The 18,899-nt window shown below is 46.2% G+C and overlaps 1 protein-coding gene across 2 annotated transcripts in view; it reads right to left on the reverse strand.

The window, feature by feature from the left end:
• KCNH5 (potassium voltage-gated channel subfamily H member 5) overlaps window positions 1-18,899 on the reverse strand; it is a 233,438-nt gene that overhangs the window by 31,905 nt on the left and 182,634 nt on the right. The window contains exons 10-11 of one of the 2 annotated variants that reach the window (XM_064156112.1): window positions 7,494-7,690; window positions 7,214-7,375 (exon numbers count right to left, since the gene is read on the reverse strand). In XM_064156112.1, coding sequence (XP_064012182.1) covers window positions 7,346-7,375; window positions 7,494-7,690 — 227 coding nt within the window. In that variant the 3' untranslated portion in view covers window positions 7,214-7,345. Of the gene's footprint in view, window positions 1-7,213; window positions 7,376-7,493; window positions 7,691-18,899 lie in introns of those variants that run through there. The other variant, XM_064156043.1, reaches the window with a different exon arrangement.

The raw sequence follows: 18,899 nt of genomic DNA on the forward strand, positions 1-18,899 counted from the left end.
CAATCTCATCCCATTGGCCTCTGCCCACCCATCCAGCCTAAGCCACTCTGCAGGGCTTTCCTACCATCCAAAAGATCAGCACCTGCTTCTAGCTTGGTGTCATCTGCAAACTTACTGATGCTGGACTCATCAGTCCTGGTCCAAATCATCAATAAAATTATTGAACAGGACTGTGCCCAGCACTGATCCCTGGGGCACACCACTAGTGCCAATTTCCAACTGGATGTGGCACCATTCACCACCACTCTCTGGGCCCAGCCCTCCAGCCAGTTCTTGACCCATATCAGAGTGAATCTGTCCAAGCCTCAAGCTGCCAGCTTTGCCAGGAGCCTGTTGTGTCAAAGGCCTTGCTGCACTCCAGATAGACTACATTAAGCTGCTGCAACTGTGAAGGGATTTCAGAACTCAAAGCCTGCAAAAGTCCTTAGGTTCACCAGAAGACACAACCTTCAGAAGCAAAGGCCAATAAACTTTCTGTCTCTGGCACTGCTTCTGCAGCAGAACATTTGCTAATATGGCACATCATTTGAAAAGTCTTAAAAATCAATAAGAAGGGGAATCTTGAACGAACTTTGCTATGATCTTCACTTTTAGCAAACACAACCACAGAATTCCAATGAAAATAAAGCTTTTCCAAACACTGTGGGCAGAGAAGCGAGGAGTGATTCAGTCAAGAGATGTCACACAATGCCTTAAAATCTCAAGCAAAACCAGAAAGCCAATTTACAATTAAATGACTCTCATCTGACATAGCAAGAAAAATAGGACATGTATGCTAAGACTGTCTGATGGCAAAACCCTAGCTAAAAAAGCCCCAGAGGTTCAGTGTGCTGGAGGAATTAGTTCCAGCACTCACAGCGCTGTCCCTGGCTGCAGGAGAGTCACTGAAAACAACAACAGAGCCTCTCTGGATGCTATTTCACTGCCTGAAAGGCACTCATTTCTCTTCACATTTCCTTGCTTCATTCTTCATCACACCTTCCAGAAGCAAATGCACCAGAGGTCCTATCCGGATAATTGTCCTCTCTCCTGGCTGCTCCTGACTCAGTCTTTTAACAGAGCTCATTTTCTTCATGGTAGAAAATAGCAGTGTGTGACCATGTACCTTAAAAGCTGGGGGGGAACCTTTGCTCTGCTGAAGCACAGAAGAATTTTAGCTGTGATTTCAGGAAGGCTAAAATTTCAGTTCGATTTTTCCCTGTGCTGGCACAGATGGTGCTGGTCTAGCAGTCAGGTGGAGGCTGGGCATTAGGTGGTGCACATGGAAGCAATGATGAGAAAAGGAGGAATAAACGAACCCAAACTTTAAAATTATTTCAGCTGAACACTTGAATTTTGTGGGATCACATTTAGGACCTTGATGGAGGCCTTCCTTCCAGAATCTTGATCATCAATAAAATGCATATTCACTTACACAGATCTAAGCCTCTGAGAGGTCTGTCTCAGGCTCCATTCATCAGGTCAAGCTCCATAGCTCTGCATACAGGGAGGCTCTCCTCTAGATGCATAAAATCTTGAAAAGCATCTTAATTTCTGAATCTTGACCATCAATAAAATGTACATTCACTTATACAGATCTGAGCCTCTGAGAAGTCTGTTTTGGGCTCCACTTCTCAGGTCAAGCTCCATAGCTCTGGCATATAGAGAGGCTCTCCTCCAGATGCATAAAATCTTGAAAAGCACTTAATGAATTGGACATTATTAACCATATAATCACAGAATCAAACAGCTTGGAAGAGACCTCCAAGTTCATCCAGGCCAACCTAGCACCCAGCCATAGACAATCAACTACACCATGGCACTAAGTGCCTCAGCCAGGCTTTGCTTCAACACCTCCAGGCACAGCAACTCCACCACCTCCCTGGACAGCCCATTCCAATGCCAATCACTCTCTGCCAACAACTTCCTCCTAACATCCAACCTGTACTTCCCCCAGCACAACTTGAGACTGTGTCCCCTTGTTCTATTGCTGGGTGCCAGGCAAAAGAGACCAACCCCACCTGGCTTTAGTCTCCCTGCAGGTAGTTGTAGACAGCAATGAGGTCAGCCCTGAGCCTCCTCTTCTGCAGGCTGCACACCCCCAGCTCCCTCAGCCTCTCCTCATGGGGTTTGTGTTCCAGGCCTTTCACCAGCTTCATCGAAAATGTGCCATGAAGATTTCAGAGCACGAAACATGACACACTGCAATACTTTGCAATTACAGATTAAAAGTCACCTCTCCAGCCTGGGCAGGAGAGATGACTGCAGCTCGAAGAAGCGATCAGGCACGCTCACTTTACGGGCTCATAAACGCAGCACGATGGCTGAGCCACCTAACACAGAAAAGACAACAGAAAACCCAGCGCTGCTAAAGCATGCTGAGCAGATGTCTTAAGTAGGTCATTCAACATGCCAGGCCTCTAGATGTTATTTGGGAATGAGGAAACATTACTTTCCCACTTCAGTGAGACTTTCTCTTCCCTCTCATGTGGAACTAACCTTTTGTGCTCAGTACTATCATTAATTTATTAGCCTTTTGAATGTCTAAATTGTTTTGCAGTCAAAGCACTATGGCTAAGTGCTGGCTGAGGGACAGTCCAGCACAAATGTGTCTGCGTGTGTGCACCCTTACACATCTCTGTGCATTTTGGAGAGCAGACCTGATGACAAGACAACTCTGTCTCTATATTTTTTGATGGTGAGCTCAGCCATTTCCTTGAGCACAGAGCTGCAAGGAGTGTATTTTTGTTATAATTAAATGTCTAACTTTGTGAGTGATGATTACGTAGAGAAAGTGCTAAGTATATTTCTGCTGAAATCAATTAGGGAGACAATGATTTTCTTTCCATTTAGATTACAGGACTGCAGTGCAGCACAGCTCTGCCAGTCCAATCTCACTACCTGAACAACTCTTTTCTGTTCGCCTAATGAAAGTGTCCTGGGTGGCATTGCTTTTCCTATGAGAGAAACTCAAGATCAAACACGTTTGTGCCCAACAGGAAAGCATGTATGCTCTCAGCAGGTATGAGGTTTAGAAACTATCTCCTGAGTAACCTTACGTAACAGGACTCAGACTGTGTGCCTGGTGTGGAAAATAGCATGATTTATTTTGCACCTAAGAACAATAACAGAATTTCTGCAAAGCTGGCTCTGGCTCAGCACATCTTACTGCAAGATCAAGGGAGGTTCTCCTCCCCCTCTACTCTGCCCTGCTGAGACCTCATCTTGAATACTGTGTTCAGTTTTGGGCTCCCCAGTTGAAGAGGGACAGGGATCTGCTGGAGTGGGTCCAGAGGATGATTAGGGGACAGGAGGGCACGGCTTATGAGGAGAGGCTGAGGGACCTGGGGCTGTTTAGTCTGGAGAAAAGAAGACTGAGAGGAGATTTGATAAATGTTTATAAGTACCTGAAGGCCAGAAGGGGTGGGACAGGCTCTGCTCACTGCTCCCTGTGATAGGACAAGGAGCAATGGGTGTAAGTTGCAGCACGAGAGGTTCTGCCTCAACACAAGGGGAATTTCTTTACTGTAAGGGTCACAGAGCACTGGGACAGGGTCCCCAGGGAGGTCGTGGAGTCTTCTTCTCTGGAGCCTTTCAAGGCCTGTCTGGATGTGTTCCTATGTGATCTGTGTTAGATAGGATTGTCCTGCTCTGGCAGGGGGGTTAGACTCGATGATCTCTTTGGGTCTCTTCCAACCCCTAACATCCTGTGATAAGAGTCCTCCTAAAACAGTTCTCTAGTAAAAACTGTGAGAGACACTGTAAATGGAGTTAATCTGATGCACCCTAGGTATTTAAAAGTCAGAGATTATGGACTCTGTCTCAAAAGTCAACAGACTGGGAAAGGTTTTATCACAGAATCACAGAATTAACCAGATTGGAAAAGACCTCTAGGATGAACAATTCCAACCTATCGCCTAACCCTTCTCATTAACTACACCATGGCACTAAGTGCCTCATCCAGCCTCCTCTTAAACACCTCCAGGGATGGTGACTCCACCGTCTCCCCAGAAAGCTTATTCCAATGCCAATCACTCTTTCTGTGAAGAATTTCTTCCTAACATCCAGCCTAAACCTACCCTGGCAGTTTGAGGCTGCATCCTTGTGCTCTGTCACTGGGTGCCTGGCAGAAGAGACCAATTCCCAGCTGGCTACAACCTCTTTTCAGGTAGTTGTAGAGAGCAATGAGGTCACTCTTGATCCTCCTCTTCTCCAGGCTAAACAGCCCCAGCTGCCTCAGCCTCTCCTCGCCAGACTGTGTTCCAGCCCCCTCGCCAGCCTTGGTGCCCTTCTCTGGACATGTTCAAGCACCTCAACACTTTTCTTAAATTGAGTGGCCCAGAACTGGACACAGTATTCAAGGTATTATCACACCAGACTGGACACTGAGGATTGGCCTGATAATTGCCTTCTGGCAGAACCATTCCTCATGGGCTACAAAAGGTGACCAGTGTGTAGCTTTAACATAATTTCACAGCTTTTCATAGAATCAGAATCATAGAATCAACCAGGTTGGAAGAGACCTCCAAAATCATCCAGTCCAACCCAGCACCAAGCCCTATCCAGTCAACTAGACCATGGCACCAGTGCCTCAGCCAACCTCCTCTTAAACACCTCCAGTGACGGTGACTCCACCGCCTCCCCAAGAAGCCTATTCCAATGCAAATCACTCTTTCTGTGAAGAATTTCTACCTAACATCCAGCCTACACTTCCCCCAGCACTACTTGAGACTGTCTCCCCTTGTTCTTCTGCTGGTTCCTGGCAGAAGAGACCAACCCCCACCTCCACCCTGCACGTACCACATCGAAAGAATCTTCCTTTGACTCTCCATCTGCCCTCACGTAATGCCCATACATGCTGCTAACCAACATTTCCTTTCTTGCTGCAAAATCCAGTGTCTCTTTAGACCTGCTGTCTTTCTTGTTGTAAGTCACTGCCCCCATGGCAAAGTCAATATATCTAACACTGAGGTAGAGAGCAGGTATCTGTACCGCAGACTTGATCTTCATGAGTGTTTCCACCCGGGTGACTCTCTGTGCCAGGGCCCTGCAGGGGAATCAATTTTCTCTAACAAAGGTGTGTGGGAGAGAACAAAATCCACAAAACCCCAGGCAGAAGGCTATGCCCCACATGCATCCCTGGACAAGAGCTCCGACCTCCACCACACTGCACGTCAGGAAAAGATACGTATTTTTGCTGCACGCAATGAGTAGGGGAAGGAGAGTCCCAGGAAACAAGCTGAAGTGTCAGGTTGATGGATTTAAGAAGGAAAGAATAAGTTTTAGCACAATCCATGTAGCATTATCTTGTCCCATTAAGTCACTGTTGGCAACGCTTGAGCAAGAATTGTCATTGTGGGATTGTAGCTGGTGCCACATCTCAGGCAGGTAAGATGGCAAGGGGGATATGCTGACGTCAAGGCTTGGAGGACATCTTATTGTCAGAGAAGTGATAAGCTAGAAACCACAAACCAGCCTGCAAGCCCCAAGGCCCTTCTTCAGCTCAGAAGCAGAGTTAAGAACCTTCAAGTCAGAGGTAAACTGACAAACTGGAACCAAACTTGATTACAATTCAACTCTTTCAGACTCCAGCACAGGCAGAGGAGGACTGCAGCTGCTTTTTGCCATGGGTGTTTTATGCCATGCTTGGTGTACAATGAGGACAAGGATGGCACTAAAAATTAAACATCCTTAGAAAGAAGCATTTTTTGAGTCCTCTAGAGGAAAACCATAGAATCATAGAATCAACCAACCAGGTTGGAAGAGACCTCCAAGATCATCCAGTCCAACCTATCACCCAGCCCTAACCAATCAACCAGACCATGGCACTAAGTGCCTCAGCCAGGCTTTTCTTGAAGACCCCCAGGGACGGTGCCTCCACCACCTCCCTGGGCAGCCCATTCCAATGCCAATCACTCTCTCTGGGAAGAACTTCCTCCTAACATCCAGCCTATACCTACCCTGGCACAACTTGAGACTGTGTCCCCTTGTTCTATTGCTGGTTGCCTGGGAGAAGAGGCCACCCCCCACCTGGCTACAATGCCCCTTCAGGTAGTTGTAGACAGTAATAAGATCACCCCTGAGCCTCCTCTTCTCCAGGCTAAACACCCCCAGCTCCCTCAACCTCTCCTCATAGGATTTGTGCTCCAGGCCCCTCAACAGCTTTGTTGCCCTTCTCTGGAAAAGTAAAATCCTAGTTGGACTGAAATCCTGTTACTGCAGAGACCAAAACTATCTGTTTTACTGATGTAGCCTTGGTACACTATCGGAGGAGATGCAGAAAAATGTGCTTCTGCAGCTAGAGGATCACAGTTAGTGCTTAATAATCTATAAATCATTGTTACAAGATTTCTCTATGCAAATGAAATTTATACACCCCTCATCAATCTTAAAAAAAAAAAAAAAGAAATCATAAAGATTAAATTTTGCAACTGCAATGTGAATTAAAGAATCCCTTAACCTCTTCTCAAGATATGTCCTTATAGCTAATTAATTTTTAGATGGAGTGTTCTTTGAAAGGACTAACGGATAGTGAGCATTGCTGATTGATTAGAAAATGAGCAGGAGGGTTTAAGAAGGAGAGCAGTGAATGTAAAATCACCACCAAGCTTTATTAACCTTGCCATATTAAAATTCTAAACTATGCAAGTGAGAGAAGCAGGTATTAATACTTTAATAGAAGAGAATCATAGAATCAATCAGGTTGGAAGAGAACTCCAAGATCATCCAGTCCAACCTAGCACCCAGCACTAGAGAATCAACTAGACCATGGCACTAAGTGCCTCAGCCAGTCCCTTCTTCAAGACCTCCAAGGGTGGCAACTCCACCACCTCCCTGGGCAGCCCATTCCAATGCCAATCACTCTCTCTAACAACAACTTCCTCCTAACATCCAGCCTAGACCTCCCCTGGCACAACTTGAGACTGCGTTCCCTTCTTCTGTTGCTGATTGCCTGGAAGAAGAGACCAACCCCACCTGGCTACAGCCTCCCTTCAGGGAGTTGTAGACAGCAATGAGGTCACCTCTGAGCCTCCTCTTCTCCAGGCTAAACAACCTCAGCTCCCTCAGCCTCTTCTCATAAGTTTCTCCTAGTTAGTTTATGTGATGCAGATTCATCAGAATGTCCTCTGACCTATATCTTAGCAGACAAGGTTCTAAACCACACCTCTGAGGAACGGAGAACCTGGATTTTAGCAGACTATAAAATATAACTTGATATATTGTGCAATGGGCAAAAGAAGCCAAAACCCAGCAACTGTGAACAGAAGGACAATGTAATCCATACATCACCCTGCCAGGACTGCTTCTGAGCTGCAAATCTACAGGTAGCTTTTATTGAGCCATCATTAAGAGACAGCGACAACATTTACTGAAAGGCCAGTTCATCAGCAGTGACCTGAAAACACCAAGAGTAAACTGGGGGTTGTTCAACACTGCAAACAGTCTGCAAGAGCATGCAACCTTCTGGTGAGAGAAAGGGAGTGGGGGGGGGGGGAAAGATGCTGTCACCTTACCCGTTTCCTCAAGTTGCAGGTGAGCGTGAGGTTCCTCGAGAAGGAGTTTGCAAAAGCAGTGTAGAAGTCCAGCACTTTCAGCAAGGCTTCTCGTTTAATGATGTGTAAGTCGCAGTAGGTCAGGGCCCGCACGTTGGCACACGCGTGGGCCAGACTGGTTTCCTTCCAGAAGATATCACCAAACACATCCCCTTTACCTGAAAAACAGCAGGATGGGTGCGTTAAAAGGTAACTGCCTCAGTTCTAGTTTAAATTTCCAGAGACTCAAAGGAATTTGATAGAACCAATAACAATTTTTATAGAGTGCCCTTCCCTCTTCCCCTTTCTTCCCCAAAAGAAAAGGAATGTGCTAGTTTGAAGCAGGATAGAATGTTTTGGTGAAAAAGAAGTAGATTAGAGGCTGTGAAAGGAAAACAATGGTGATGTCTGCTTCCCTCAGAGTCTTGCTGAACAAGAAGAAAGCAAACATTGGACAACACTCTTGCCATTTTTTGTTTTCACTCTCGGGCTGGGCTTTGACTGAGCTGCATCTCCCTAAACTCACCTGCCACTCACCTTTGCTTCTTAACCTCTTGGCTGAACCTCCATTCTTCTTTAGGACTGGGGTAAGGTTGAGAGCGGCAGGGGGAAGGTGCAGGGGTGGTTGAGAGCCCCTCCTGGGGACTCAGGTTTCTGGGAGGGGAGTTGTGCTTCTGTATTACTTTTACCTTGTATATTTCTGTACATAATTTTGTATATACTGTAACTATCTGCTTGTATATTGTGCTAGCTGTAAATAAATAGCTTCATTTATATTCCCAGAGCCAGCTGAGACTAGTCTGGGTACCTTCTAAAGTGTGGGGGGGTGGGGAACACCCAAACCATCACAAGGAATTAGGAGTGGAGAGAGAGGAAAAGGTAAGCACACCCAAATCTCACCCCATTTGGAAGTTAAAAAAAAAAAGTTTAACAATAACTTAAAAAGCTATCTGAGGTGTGGAAATGCAGAATGCAGAAGAGGTGCAGGACTGCCATGGGAATGGAGTGAAGTGACAACAGGCAGATCCTTGTAATAGCAGACCTTGGGTCTCACATGCAGCTGGCCACCTTATCTCAGAAGGGGTAAATAATGGACCTTCGCTAACGAGAACAACAAGGTGTGGACTTAGGGGACACAGTCTCAAGTTGTGCCAGGGAAAGTATAATCCGGATGTTAGGAGAAAGTTCTTCACAGAGAGAGTGACTTGCCATTGGAATGGGCTGCCCAGGGAGGTGGTGGAGGCACCGTCCCTGGAGGTCTTCAAGAGAGGACTGGATGAGGCACTTAGTGCCATGGTCTAGTTGACTGGATAGGGCTGGGGGATAGGTTGGACTGGGTGATCTTGGAGGTCTCTTCCAACCTGGTTGATTCTATGATTCTATTCTATAACTTATGCAGATGTGGTGGGTCATCCCTGACTAATTATGCTAATGTGTAGGTGTGTGCTTGTCCTGGAGTCCTGTGTACCCCTAACTTCCTCTCCCTCTGTGGCTGAATGGGAGAGGAAAAGCTGCCTGTTTCCCCCACGCCAGCCTTGCCCTGCAGGCGTGAAGGGGGTGAACAGGGACACTTCCTGCACCATGCAGTGCCCGCGCTGGAATCGGGCTGGGATTGGCTGTGCCCTTTCGCGCCTAAGGAAGTGGTAACTCTTATCTTTGTCTAGAGAGGGCATAAATATTGGGGGCTTCCTGCCTTTGGGGGTTCCCGCCTTGGAGTTCATTCCTGCCTGAATGCTTGTGTCTTCCTGAGAGTTCTCCCCCCCACATCTCACCTGGCCTGGATACAGAAAAGCTTCAAAGACTGCTTCACCCACTGACACCTTTGTGAAAGCCTAACGACTCTTAACGACCCTCCTGCAGCTGCTGAAAGGGAACGGAGAGGGGCAGGCTGCAGGACGAAGTCAGCCTGATCGTGAGTTATTTTGGCTCAGCTTTATTAGTAAGAAAACACTATTAATTAATAGCTAAAGCCTTTTCCAACTTCTCACTTCCAAAATAGAATCATAGAATCAACCAGGTTGGAAGAGACCTCCAAGATCATCCAGTCCAACCTAGCACCCAGCCCTATCCAATCAACTAGACCATGGCACTAAGTGCCTCAGCCAGGCTTTTCTTGAAGACCCCCAGGGACAGTGCCTCCACCACCTCCCTGGGCAGCCCATTCCAATGGGAAATCACTCTCTCTGTGAAGAACTTCTTCCTAATATCCAGCCTATACCTACCCTGGCACAACTTGAGACTGTGTCCCCTTGTTCTATTGCTGGTTGCCGATGGCATCCCTGTAGATATTCTCAAGCAACTGAATCTGTTAATTAAACTAAATTAATCTTTGTATATATAGTTTTGGGGGCAGGTTTTGGGAAAATAAAACAACCTATTTTTGCATAAAAATTCCTGACTCGGCCACATTAATTCCCTGCCTCCACAACAGTGCTCTACTGGCTGAGTGTATAAATTTAGGCTGTTATGATCAATAAACGAGCTTCTGCATAATTCACAGTACCACAGTATCATCAGGGTTGGAAGAGACCTCACAGATCATCAAGTCCAACCCTTTACCACAGAGCTCAAGGCTAGACCATGGCACCAAGTGCCACGTCCAATCCTGCCTTGAACAGCTCCAGAGACAGCGGCTCCAGCACCTCCCCGGGCAGCCCATTCCAGTATCCAATCACCATTCCTATTGAATCGTTTCTGAAGCCTCCCTCATGGCAGGCCCAACACCATATCGGTCTATGGGCTTGTTTACCGTGGCCTGCAGCAAGCAGTGATAGCAGGCAGTGCAGCCTGCAACACTGAGGTAGGGAAGTTACAAAGGGTAGGGAAGGGCAAGCAAACACAACATGTATAAATACAACCTGATTGTGATGGTGATGGCTTTGTCTGCCTCGTGGGTGATGGCCACATGGTGAAACAAAAGAGAAACAGGAACAGGATGATGATGGTGGTATACAGGAAGGCAGGGAGCAGAGAGAGCGAAACAGGAGGTTCCTCTGCTTTTATGGCTCTTTAGACAGGAAGGTTGGCTGGAACACAAACCCTATGAGGAGAGGCTGAGGGAGCGGGGGTTGCTTAGCCTGGAGAAAAGGAGGCTCAGGGGTGACCTCATTGCTGTCTACAACTACCTGAAGGGACATTGTAGCCAGGTGGGGTTGGTGTCTTCTGCCAGGCAAGCAGCAGTAGAACAAGGGGACAGAGTCTCAAGTTGTGGTGAGGGAGGTCTAGGCTGGATGTCAGGAGGAAGTTGTTGGCAGAGAGAGTGATTGGCATTGGAATGGGCTGCCCAGGGAGGTGGTGGAGGCACCATCCCTGGAGATCTTCAAGAAGAGACTGGCTGAGGCACTTAGTGCCATGGTCTAGTTGACTGGATATGGCTGGGGGATAGATTGGACTGGATGATCTTGGAGGTCTCTTCCAACCTGGTTGATTCTATGATTCTAAGAGGTTGAAAGCAGAGAATGCTCAGTCTGAATCAACATGATGGTGTGTTACAGGATGTGCACCCAAACAACAGGTAAATGAAATTGCCACGCATGAACTTGAGAACATCTCATTCTCTTCAGTTCAGTGTGACTCTGTGATTCTGTGTGGCAGGGAACTGCACTGGGTCCCTCAGAAAGTCTGGGACATGATGAACTGAACCTGTTCAGTCTTCCACAAGTTGTTAGTCACTGGTGAAGCTATAAGCTCCTATTCCACCATGGTTCATTCTCCTCAGAAAATATAAAATCTTGGAAGCATTTAAGGATTACTGAAATTTCACCCTCACACTTTTGAGTCTCATTTGCCTATCACAAATGTGCTAAGGAACTACTGAATGAAAACAAAACCAGGTTCTCCAAAACAACATGTCTTTTCATATATATAAAGGTTAATCTACTGTAATTTGTCCCTGTTAACTGCAGTTCACCGAGAGCAGTAATTGCTCATTCAAGTTTAATCTGACAAAGTGCAACTAAATGAAGAAAGCCTTTCAGAGTTGCAACAGTAATGTAACTGTAGGTCTGAAGCACCAGCTGCTCAGAGGCACATCTACCTTGGACACTTGCACAACATAGGCATATCTCTGTGGAAAGCCTGGGGCTGGGTTCATAGAATCAACCAGGTTGGAAGAGACCTCCAAGAGCATCCAGTCCAACCTAGCACCCAGCCCTAGACAATCAACTAGACCATGGCACTAAGAGCCTCAGCCAGGCTTTTCTTGAACATCTCCAAGGATGGCAACTCCACCACCTCCCTGGGCAGCCCATTCCAATGCTAATCACTCTCTCTGCCAACAACTTCCTCCTAACATCCAGCCTAGACCTCCCCCAGCACAACTTGAGACTGTGTCCCCTTGTTCTGTTGTGGCTTGCCTGGGAGAAGAGATCAATCCCCACCTGGCTACCGCCTCCTTTCAGGGAGTTTTAGACAGCAATGAGGTCTGTCCTGAGTCTCCTCTTCTCTAGGCTAATCAACCCCAGCTCCCTCAGCCTCTCCTCACAGGGCTGTGCTCCAGGCCCCTCCCCAGATTTGTCCTCTTCTCTGGACATATTCCAGTATCTATCTCAACATGTCTCTTGAATCGAGTAGCCCAGAACTGGACACAGTATTCATGGGGTGGCCTGAAGAGTGTTGATTACAGGGTAAGAATAACCTCCCTTGTCCTACTGGCCACACTGTTCCTGAACCTTGCCAGGATGCTATCAGAGCACTGAGTGATGAGAACTCCATCTCTAATGGGCTGCACTCTAACACACAAAAGGGCAGGATGATGGCAGAAAACAGCGTTTTTAACATTTGAAAGATTATCAAGAGCCAGTAAAGAAACAACAGGAAGAGATTGAGCCAAGTATCCAAGTCATAGGAGGTTGGATCATAGGATGTTAGAGATTGGAAGGGACCCAAAGTGATCATCGAGTCCAACCCCCATGTCCACGCTGGCAAAAGTACTTTGTGTTACTTAACATGGTGCAACCTTCCCCACCTGCACCTAAAACCCCAAAAGACACTTACTCTTATTTCCAGCACTGAAGGCTGTGCACAATCTACATAGATATCCTCCCCTCATCTCTCTCATTTCTAGTTCTCTTAGTACTTCATATTTCTCCAGAAACCAAATCTCCTGAAGACAGAATATTTCCATTCTGATTTTATCCATTTTGATTTTACTTCCTCTCCTTCCTGAGGAAATAAACTTGAAAGCATGCCCACTCTCACCATCTTCAAAGCTCATAAAGCAAATCAGATTGCATCAAATGGTTAGCCTGATTTAAAAGAAATATATCACACAATTTTTAGATCAGTTTCATTTTCATGCACTGCCAAGGGTTTTGAGTTCCTGGAGTTGGCAATGAAGCATGTAGGTCTAATTCAAAACCATTTCAATTGAGTGAAAGGAACCTTTCTGACATTGGAGGCTGCAGAGCGCATTTATAACACACCAGCTGGCACTAAATTAAGATGGATGCTTCTTGCAAATGTTAACTTTAATGCACATACAGACAAAAATATTTTAAATCTACAAAAGAATGTGGAATCATAGGATCAAGCAGGTTGGAAGAGACCTCCAACATCATGCAGTCTAACCTAGCACCCAGCCCCATCCACTCTAGACCATGGCACTAAGTGCTTCATCCATGCTTTTCCTAAACACCTCCAGGGACGGTGCCTCCACCACTTCCCTGGGCAGCCCATTCCAATGCCAATCACTCTCTCTGACAACAACTTCCTCCTAACATCCAGCCCAGACTTCCCCCAGCACAACTTGAGACTGTGTCCCCTTGTTCTATCGCTGATCATCTGGCAGAAGAGACCAACCCCACTTGGCTACAGCCTCCCTTTGGGTAGTTGTAGACAGCAATGAGGTCACCCCTGAGCCGCCTCTTCTCCAGCCTAAACACCCCCAGCTCCCTCAGACTCTCCTCACAGGACTGTTTTCCAGGCCCCTCACCAGCTTTGTTGCCCTTCTCTGGACACCTTCCAGCACCTCAACATCTCTCTTGAATTGAGGAGCCCAGAACTGGACACAGCACTCAAGGTGTGGCCTGACCAGTGCTGAGCACAGGGGAAGAATAACCTCCCTTGTCCTGCTGGCCACACTGTTCCTGACACAGGCCACGATGCCTGAATGCTACCTTCAACTCTGTCCACGAGAGCTAATACCACTTCTGATCATCAATCAGAAGAACTGTACCATGTATGCCAATCCAGACCTGCAGGATACAACTTAGATCAAGGCATATGTTTAAGAAGAACTGCACAGTGCTGAGCAGCACATCACATTGGTTCTCAGATCTGTAATCCTTTAGGGATTCTGCAAAATCCATTGAGGTTCAGCACTTAACCAACCTGCATCACATTAATTATTGCAGTCCTAGTAACCAAAAAAAAAAACCCAAGCCCTTTCTTATATGAATCATTTTCATCTTAGTTAATTTAGAGCCTTCACTTGTTGGAACAAAAGGGAACAAATCCTTACAGATGAAATAGAACACAGGCTGTTCTGCAAATTGCTACCAGGTGCATGTTACTAACCTGGGCAAAGTCACAATGCCTTGGTTTGCTTCACATGGAAAACAATAACCAAAAACGTGCCTCATAAAATATCAAGAGCTGATTTGACATAAGAGCAAACTCTACTACCTTCACTCCTCTTGAATAGAAACTCACTGTGCAAGCAACCTGATTAAAACCACAGAATTAGCTACTAGAGATGGAATTGAACTGACTGTTTTTCATGTCACACAGTACATCACACATGGACAGTCCTGTAGTGCTCACAGCACATGCCTGGCTCTATTATGGCAAGAAAATTTGATGTGTTGATGCATGGATCCCAAGCATCAAATTGCTACCGGCCACAGATGAGAGCCTTGAAGTGCCTGAGTTTGCTGCTCTCCTAAATGGGAGCTGCTACTTGTTCAGCCCTTGTGTGATATGGTGGAATATTTCATCATAGACTGTCAGGGGCTGGAAGGGTCCTCGAAAGATCATCTGGTCCAGCCTCCCTGCCAGAGCAGGATCACCTAGAGCAGATCACACTGGAACACATCCAGATAGTTCTTGAATATTTAGCCTGGAGAAGAGGAGGCTCAGGGGTGACCTCATTGCTGTGTACAACTATCTGAAGGGTGGCTGTAGCCAGGTGGGGTTGGTCTCTTCTGCCAGGCAACCAGCAGCAGAACAAGGGGACACAGTCTGAATTTGTGCCAGGGGAGGTCTAGGCTGGATGTTAGGAGGAAGTTGTTGTGAGAGAGAGTGATTGGCATTGGAATGGGCTGCCCAGGGAGGTGGTGGAGTCGCCGCTCTTGGAGGTGTTGAAGAAAGGACTGGATGAGGCATTTAGTGCCATGGTCTGGTTGATTGGACAGGGCTGGGTGCTAGTTTGGACTGGATGATCTTGGAGGTCTCTTCCAACCTGTTTGATTCTATGTTTCTATCTCTAAAGAGGGAGATTCCACAACCTCCCTGGGCAGCCTGTTCCTATACTCAGTCACCTTCACAGTGAAAAAATTCTTCCTCAGGTTCACATGCAACCTCCTGTACCTTAACTTTGTTGTATTATCTACTAAAGAGCAAGAGAATTAAGAGTCAAAGGGGCTTTGGACATCTTCATGATGATCTTTTCACCTCCAAACACACATAATACTGAGAGTAGTAAAAGATTCATCCCTATTTTCAGCTGTCACATCAAACTCCAGAAGACATGCCACTTGTGCCCTTGCTTTCCTTTAACACCTCTGATACTGTGTCACATCCCCTCCCTAGACCTCGAGATAATTAATGGAGCAGACCTTTGATAAGTGAAACTCTGGCTTGCCTAAAAATAACCAAACCAATAAACAACTAACCAGTCTGAACCATATGCAGCACATGCTGAGAATTAACATGCAACACATAAAGGCAAAGAAGTTGAATCATATGGGATCAGGACTCCAAGCATGGCTGAAACACAAGCTATTAAATCTATATTCCTTCTGCCTTGACTATCAAAATTGAATGCATTCAGCAGCAGGCCCCACTAGGATTTCACTGCTCAATATACCTTTATCACTAAGCAATTTGAGCAATATTTTTGATCAGTTCCTACAATCAGCATTTGAACACCTCAAGTAATTATTTTTCTGCTGGCAAAATGACTTCTTTAAGCCCTGCTAATCAATCTGCAGGCTTTAAGTCGCTACGCAACTCGCAGCATCAGCTGTGCAAATAGTGGGAGCTAGAAAGTGGATTCCTGAGACACTTGGTTGGCACCACCACTTATGTGAAGCTCCTCACCAGTAGTAAATTCAGCTTAACAGTGGCAGGGCGAATTGTTAGGTGTCTTCTGCTAGCAAACGTCTCATTTCATTAGCTGGTGGGGCTTCAAACCCGCGGTCCTTCCTGAGACTTCGCTGCTGACAACACCTCCACACGCAGAGCAGTGGCAGCTAAATTGTTTACTCCTGCTTGAGAGCATGGAAAATTACTGATGTGCCTTCTCAGGGTCACCTCACTTGCCAGGAATGTTTTGATAATTAGAGACAAGCCTGTTTGCCCTTCTCCATTATCCTGGCAACTGCAGATGAGTTATGTTAAAGTGACTGGATCTTGTTTTCCCCAGCAAAGCAGCACCCCATCACAGCAGCTCTGCATAACTCTGCAGCAGCCAGTGCCTGCAAAAGGTAGGAGACTCTCCTCGAGGAGTGGAGATAACTAATGAGAGGAATGTAAGAGGGTACCTGGGTATTCTCATTAATGAGTCCCACAAACTGCACATCTAGAGTTGGGTTCATTCCCTTACTGCACCAATTTCTGTAACACTGATTACTGCAGCAGCTGGGCATTTAATGAAGCACAAAGGAGAACAAAACCAAACCGGGGAGAACAAAATGTCATAGTGCTGCCAAGCTGTCCTGTCAGTCACCGAGTTTCACCTGCTTTTGAGCACAAGAAATGCCAAAGCTGGGGCTGATGAGCCAGGAAAACTGCTGCTAGACAAAAAGCATGGTTGTCTCCCCAGTGGAGCCTGCAGAAAGCATCTGGATAGGATGTCTGGTACCCTGAGCACATTGTTTTGGTAGAGAGGCTGAATGTGCCAAATCACCATGCTTCAAGGGAAGGGTACACAATAAGGGAAGATGAAAAAAGCAGAAACATCACAAGGTGATGCCAGCCATTACCCAAGGGAGAGCAAAGCCCTTCACTTCAGACAGAAGCATGAATGTAAGAGACTGAAGGTGCATGTTCTTAACACATTCTGGCATTCCTACCCAATTCACTTGTCTGTGATATTCCACTTTTAAGGATGCACCAAAATTTTCATCTGCAGGTGAATGTGATGTGAAAAAGGACACGGCTTAAGTTGCTCTCACTTTAAGCAAAGCAAATAACATTATCATAGAACCAACCAGGTTGGAAGAGACCTTCAAGATCATCCAGTATAACCTAGTACCCAGCCCTAGCCAGTCATCTAGACCATGACACTAAGTGCCTCAGCCAGGCTTTTTTGAACACCTCCAGGGACAGTGACTCCACCACCTCCCTGGGCAGCCCATTCCAATGCCAATCACCCTCTCTGCCAACAGCTTCCTCCTAACATCCAGCCCAGGCCTCCCCCAGCACGACTTGAGACTGTGTCCACTTGTTCTGTTGCTGCTTGCCTGGGAGAAGAGACCAACCCCACCTGGCTACAGCCTCCCTTCAGGTAGTTGTAGGCAGCAATGAGATCACCCCAGAACAGATCAATAAGTCAGTCACAGTCTGAACTGCAATCACTATTTCATGTGCCATAGTTGCCACTATAAGCATCTTTGCAAGTACATATTTGATTCCACAGGTGAATTTTCAGGATACAACATCTCATAATTACTCAGTTCACTACTCTGTTAAATAATCTGAGAAAACCCAAACTTTCCAGTGTGCTTTTTGACTAGTGGAAGCAGTTTCTCTGTATTTAAGTGACAGGTATGCTTTCTGCCCGTGCCTGTAGCACCCAATGAGCATAGCTGCAAGTCATGGGATCACCTATCAGCAGCATTCCAGAATTGAAAGGTACTTTTGGTAATGAAAGGTAATTCACTTTAACCACATATGGCTAAAGATCTCCCCAGCCAAGTGGAAAATAATATAGATAGTAGATTTACCATATCACAGTGTAGAAACAAGAAGTTCTTACTGTCATTCCAAATGCACTATAGTCATTACTAAAAGCAATAAAGTTTTGCATGTAATCCATTTAGTGCTGGCTTCTAGTTCAGTAAATTACATACTTATTGCCTGGTTTCATTCTAATGCCCAGAAAAGAAAACATTTGTTTGTTTAAAGGCTGCTATTTACTCTTAGATCTTTTGGGTTTTTTAATAGATGTAAGCAAATATAAAGACATCATCCATGAGATTAATAACAAAAATTAAACAGTCCAATGAGCTGAAATACAAGGACTATTTTACTATGGAAATTGCAGATTTAGGAGTTTGCACCATAATGACTTTACAACTGAGTATGGAACAGATTTGTTGTTACATTAAATCATAGAATCAACCAGGCTGGAAGAGACCTCCAAGATCATCCAGGACAACCTAGCACCCAGCCCCATCCAGTCAACCAGACCATGGCACTAAGTGCCTCAGCCAGGCTGTTCTTGAACACCTCCAGGGACGGTGCCTCCACCACCTCCCTGGGCAGCCCATTCCAATGCCAATCACTCTCTCTGGCAACAACTTCCTCCTAACATCCAGCCTATACCTACCCAGGCACAACTTGAGACTGTGTCCCCTTGTTCTGTTGCTAGTTGCCTGGGAGAAGAGGCCACCCCCCACCTGGCTACAATGTCCCTTCAGGTAGTTGTAGACAGTAAGATCTTAATGTATGTATTAGAATACAGAAAGCTGCAGCAGGTACTTTAGAAGAGTGTGGATAGGTACTTTGCTGTGCTCATACACTCCAGCCAGGAGGACCCAGGTTATGCCCTTGGGAGCCATCCCTATGCAGTCCTATCCACACACCTGCAGACTGCCCAGTCCCACCTCAGTGCAGAACACACACACACAAGCTTGTACAGCAACATGTCAGGAATCTCCTTTAGCTGCATGCTAATCTCATTTCTCCTCTGCTCTCACTCGTGGCCAGCTAGGAAGGAGCTGAAGCTTTGATTCATGACTACGGATTCCCCAAGTCTGCCCTTTCACTACTTGCCAGTGTGTGCAAGTTTGAGCCTAGCTGGGGTATTTCAGTGAGAGGAATTAAATGATAGGCTGTGAAAAAGGAAACAACGGTGATGTCTGCTGCACTCATAGGCTTGCTGAGATGGATAAAAACAGGAACATAAATGTAGATAACAGAGCTGGTACCTGGCTCTGGCTGTCTCCTGTCTCTCCCTAACTTGCTGTCTAACTAATCTGTTTGCTTCCTAACCCCCCATGGCTG

Source organism: Pogoniulus pusillus, chromosome 1 (assembly GCF_015220805.1).
Source record: "Pogoniulus pusillus isolate bPogPus1 chromosome 1, bPogPus1.pri, whole genome shotgun sequence".
Lineage (NCBI taxonomy): Eukaryota > Metazoa > Chordata > Aves > Piciformes > Lybiidae > Pogoniulus > Pogoniulus pusillus.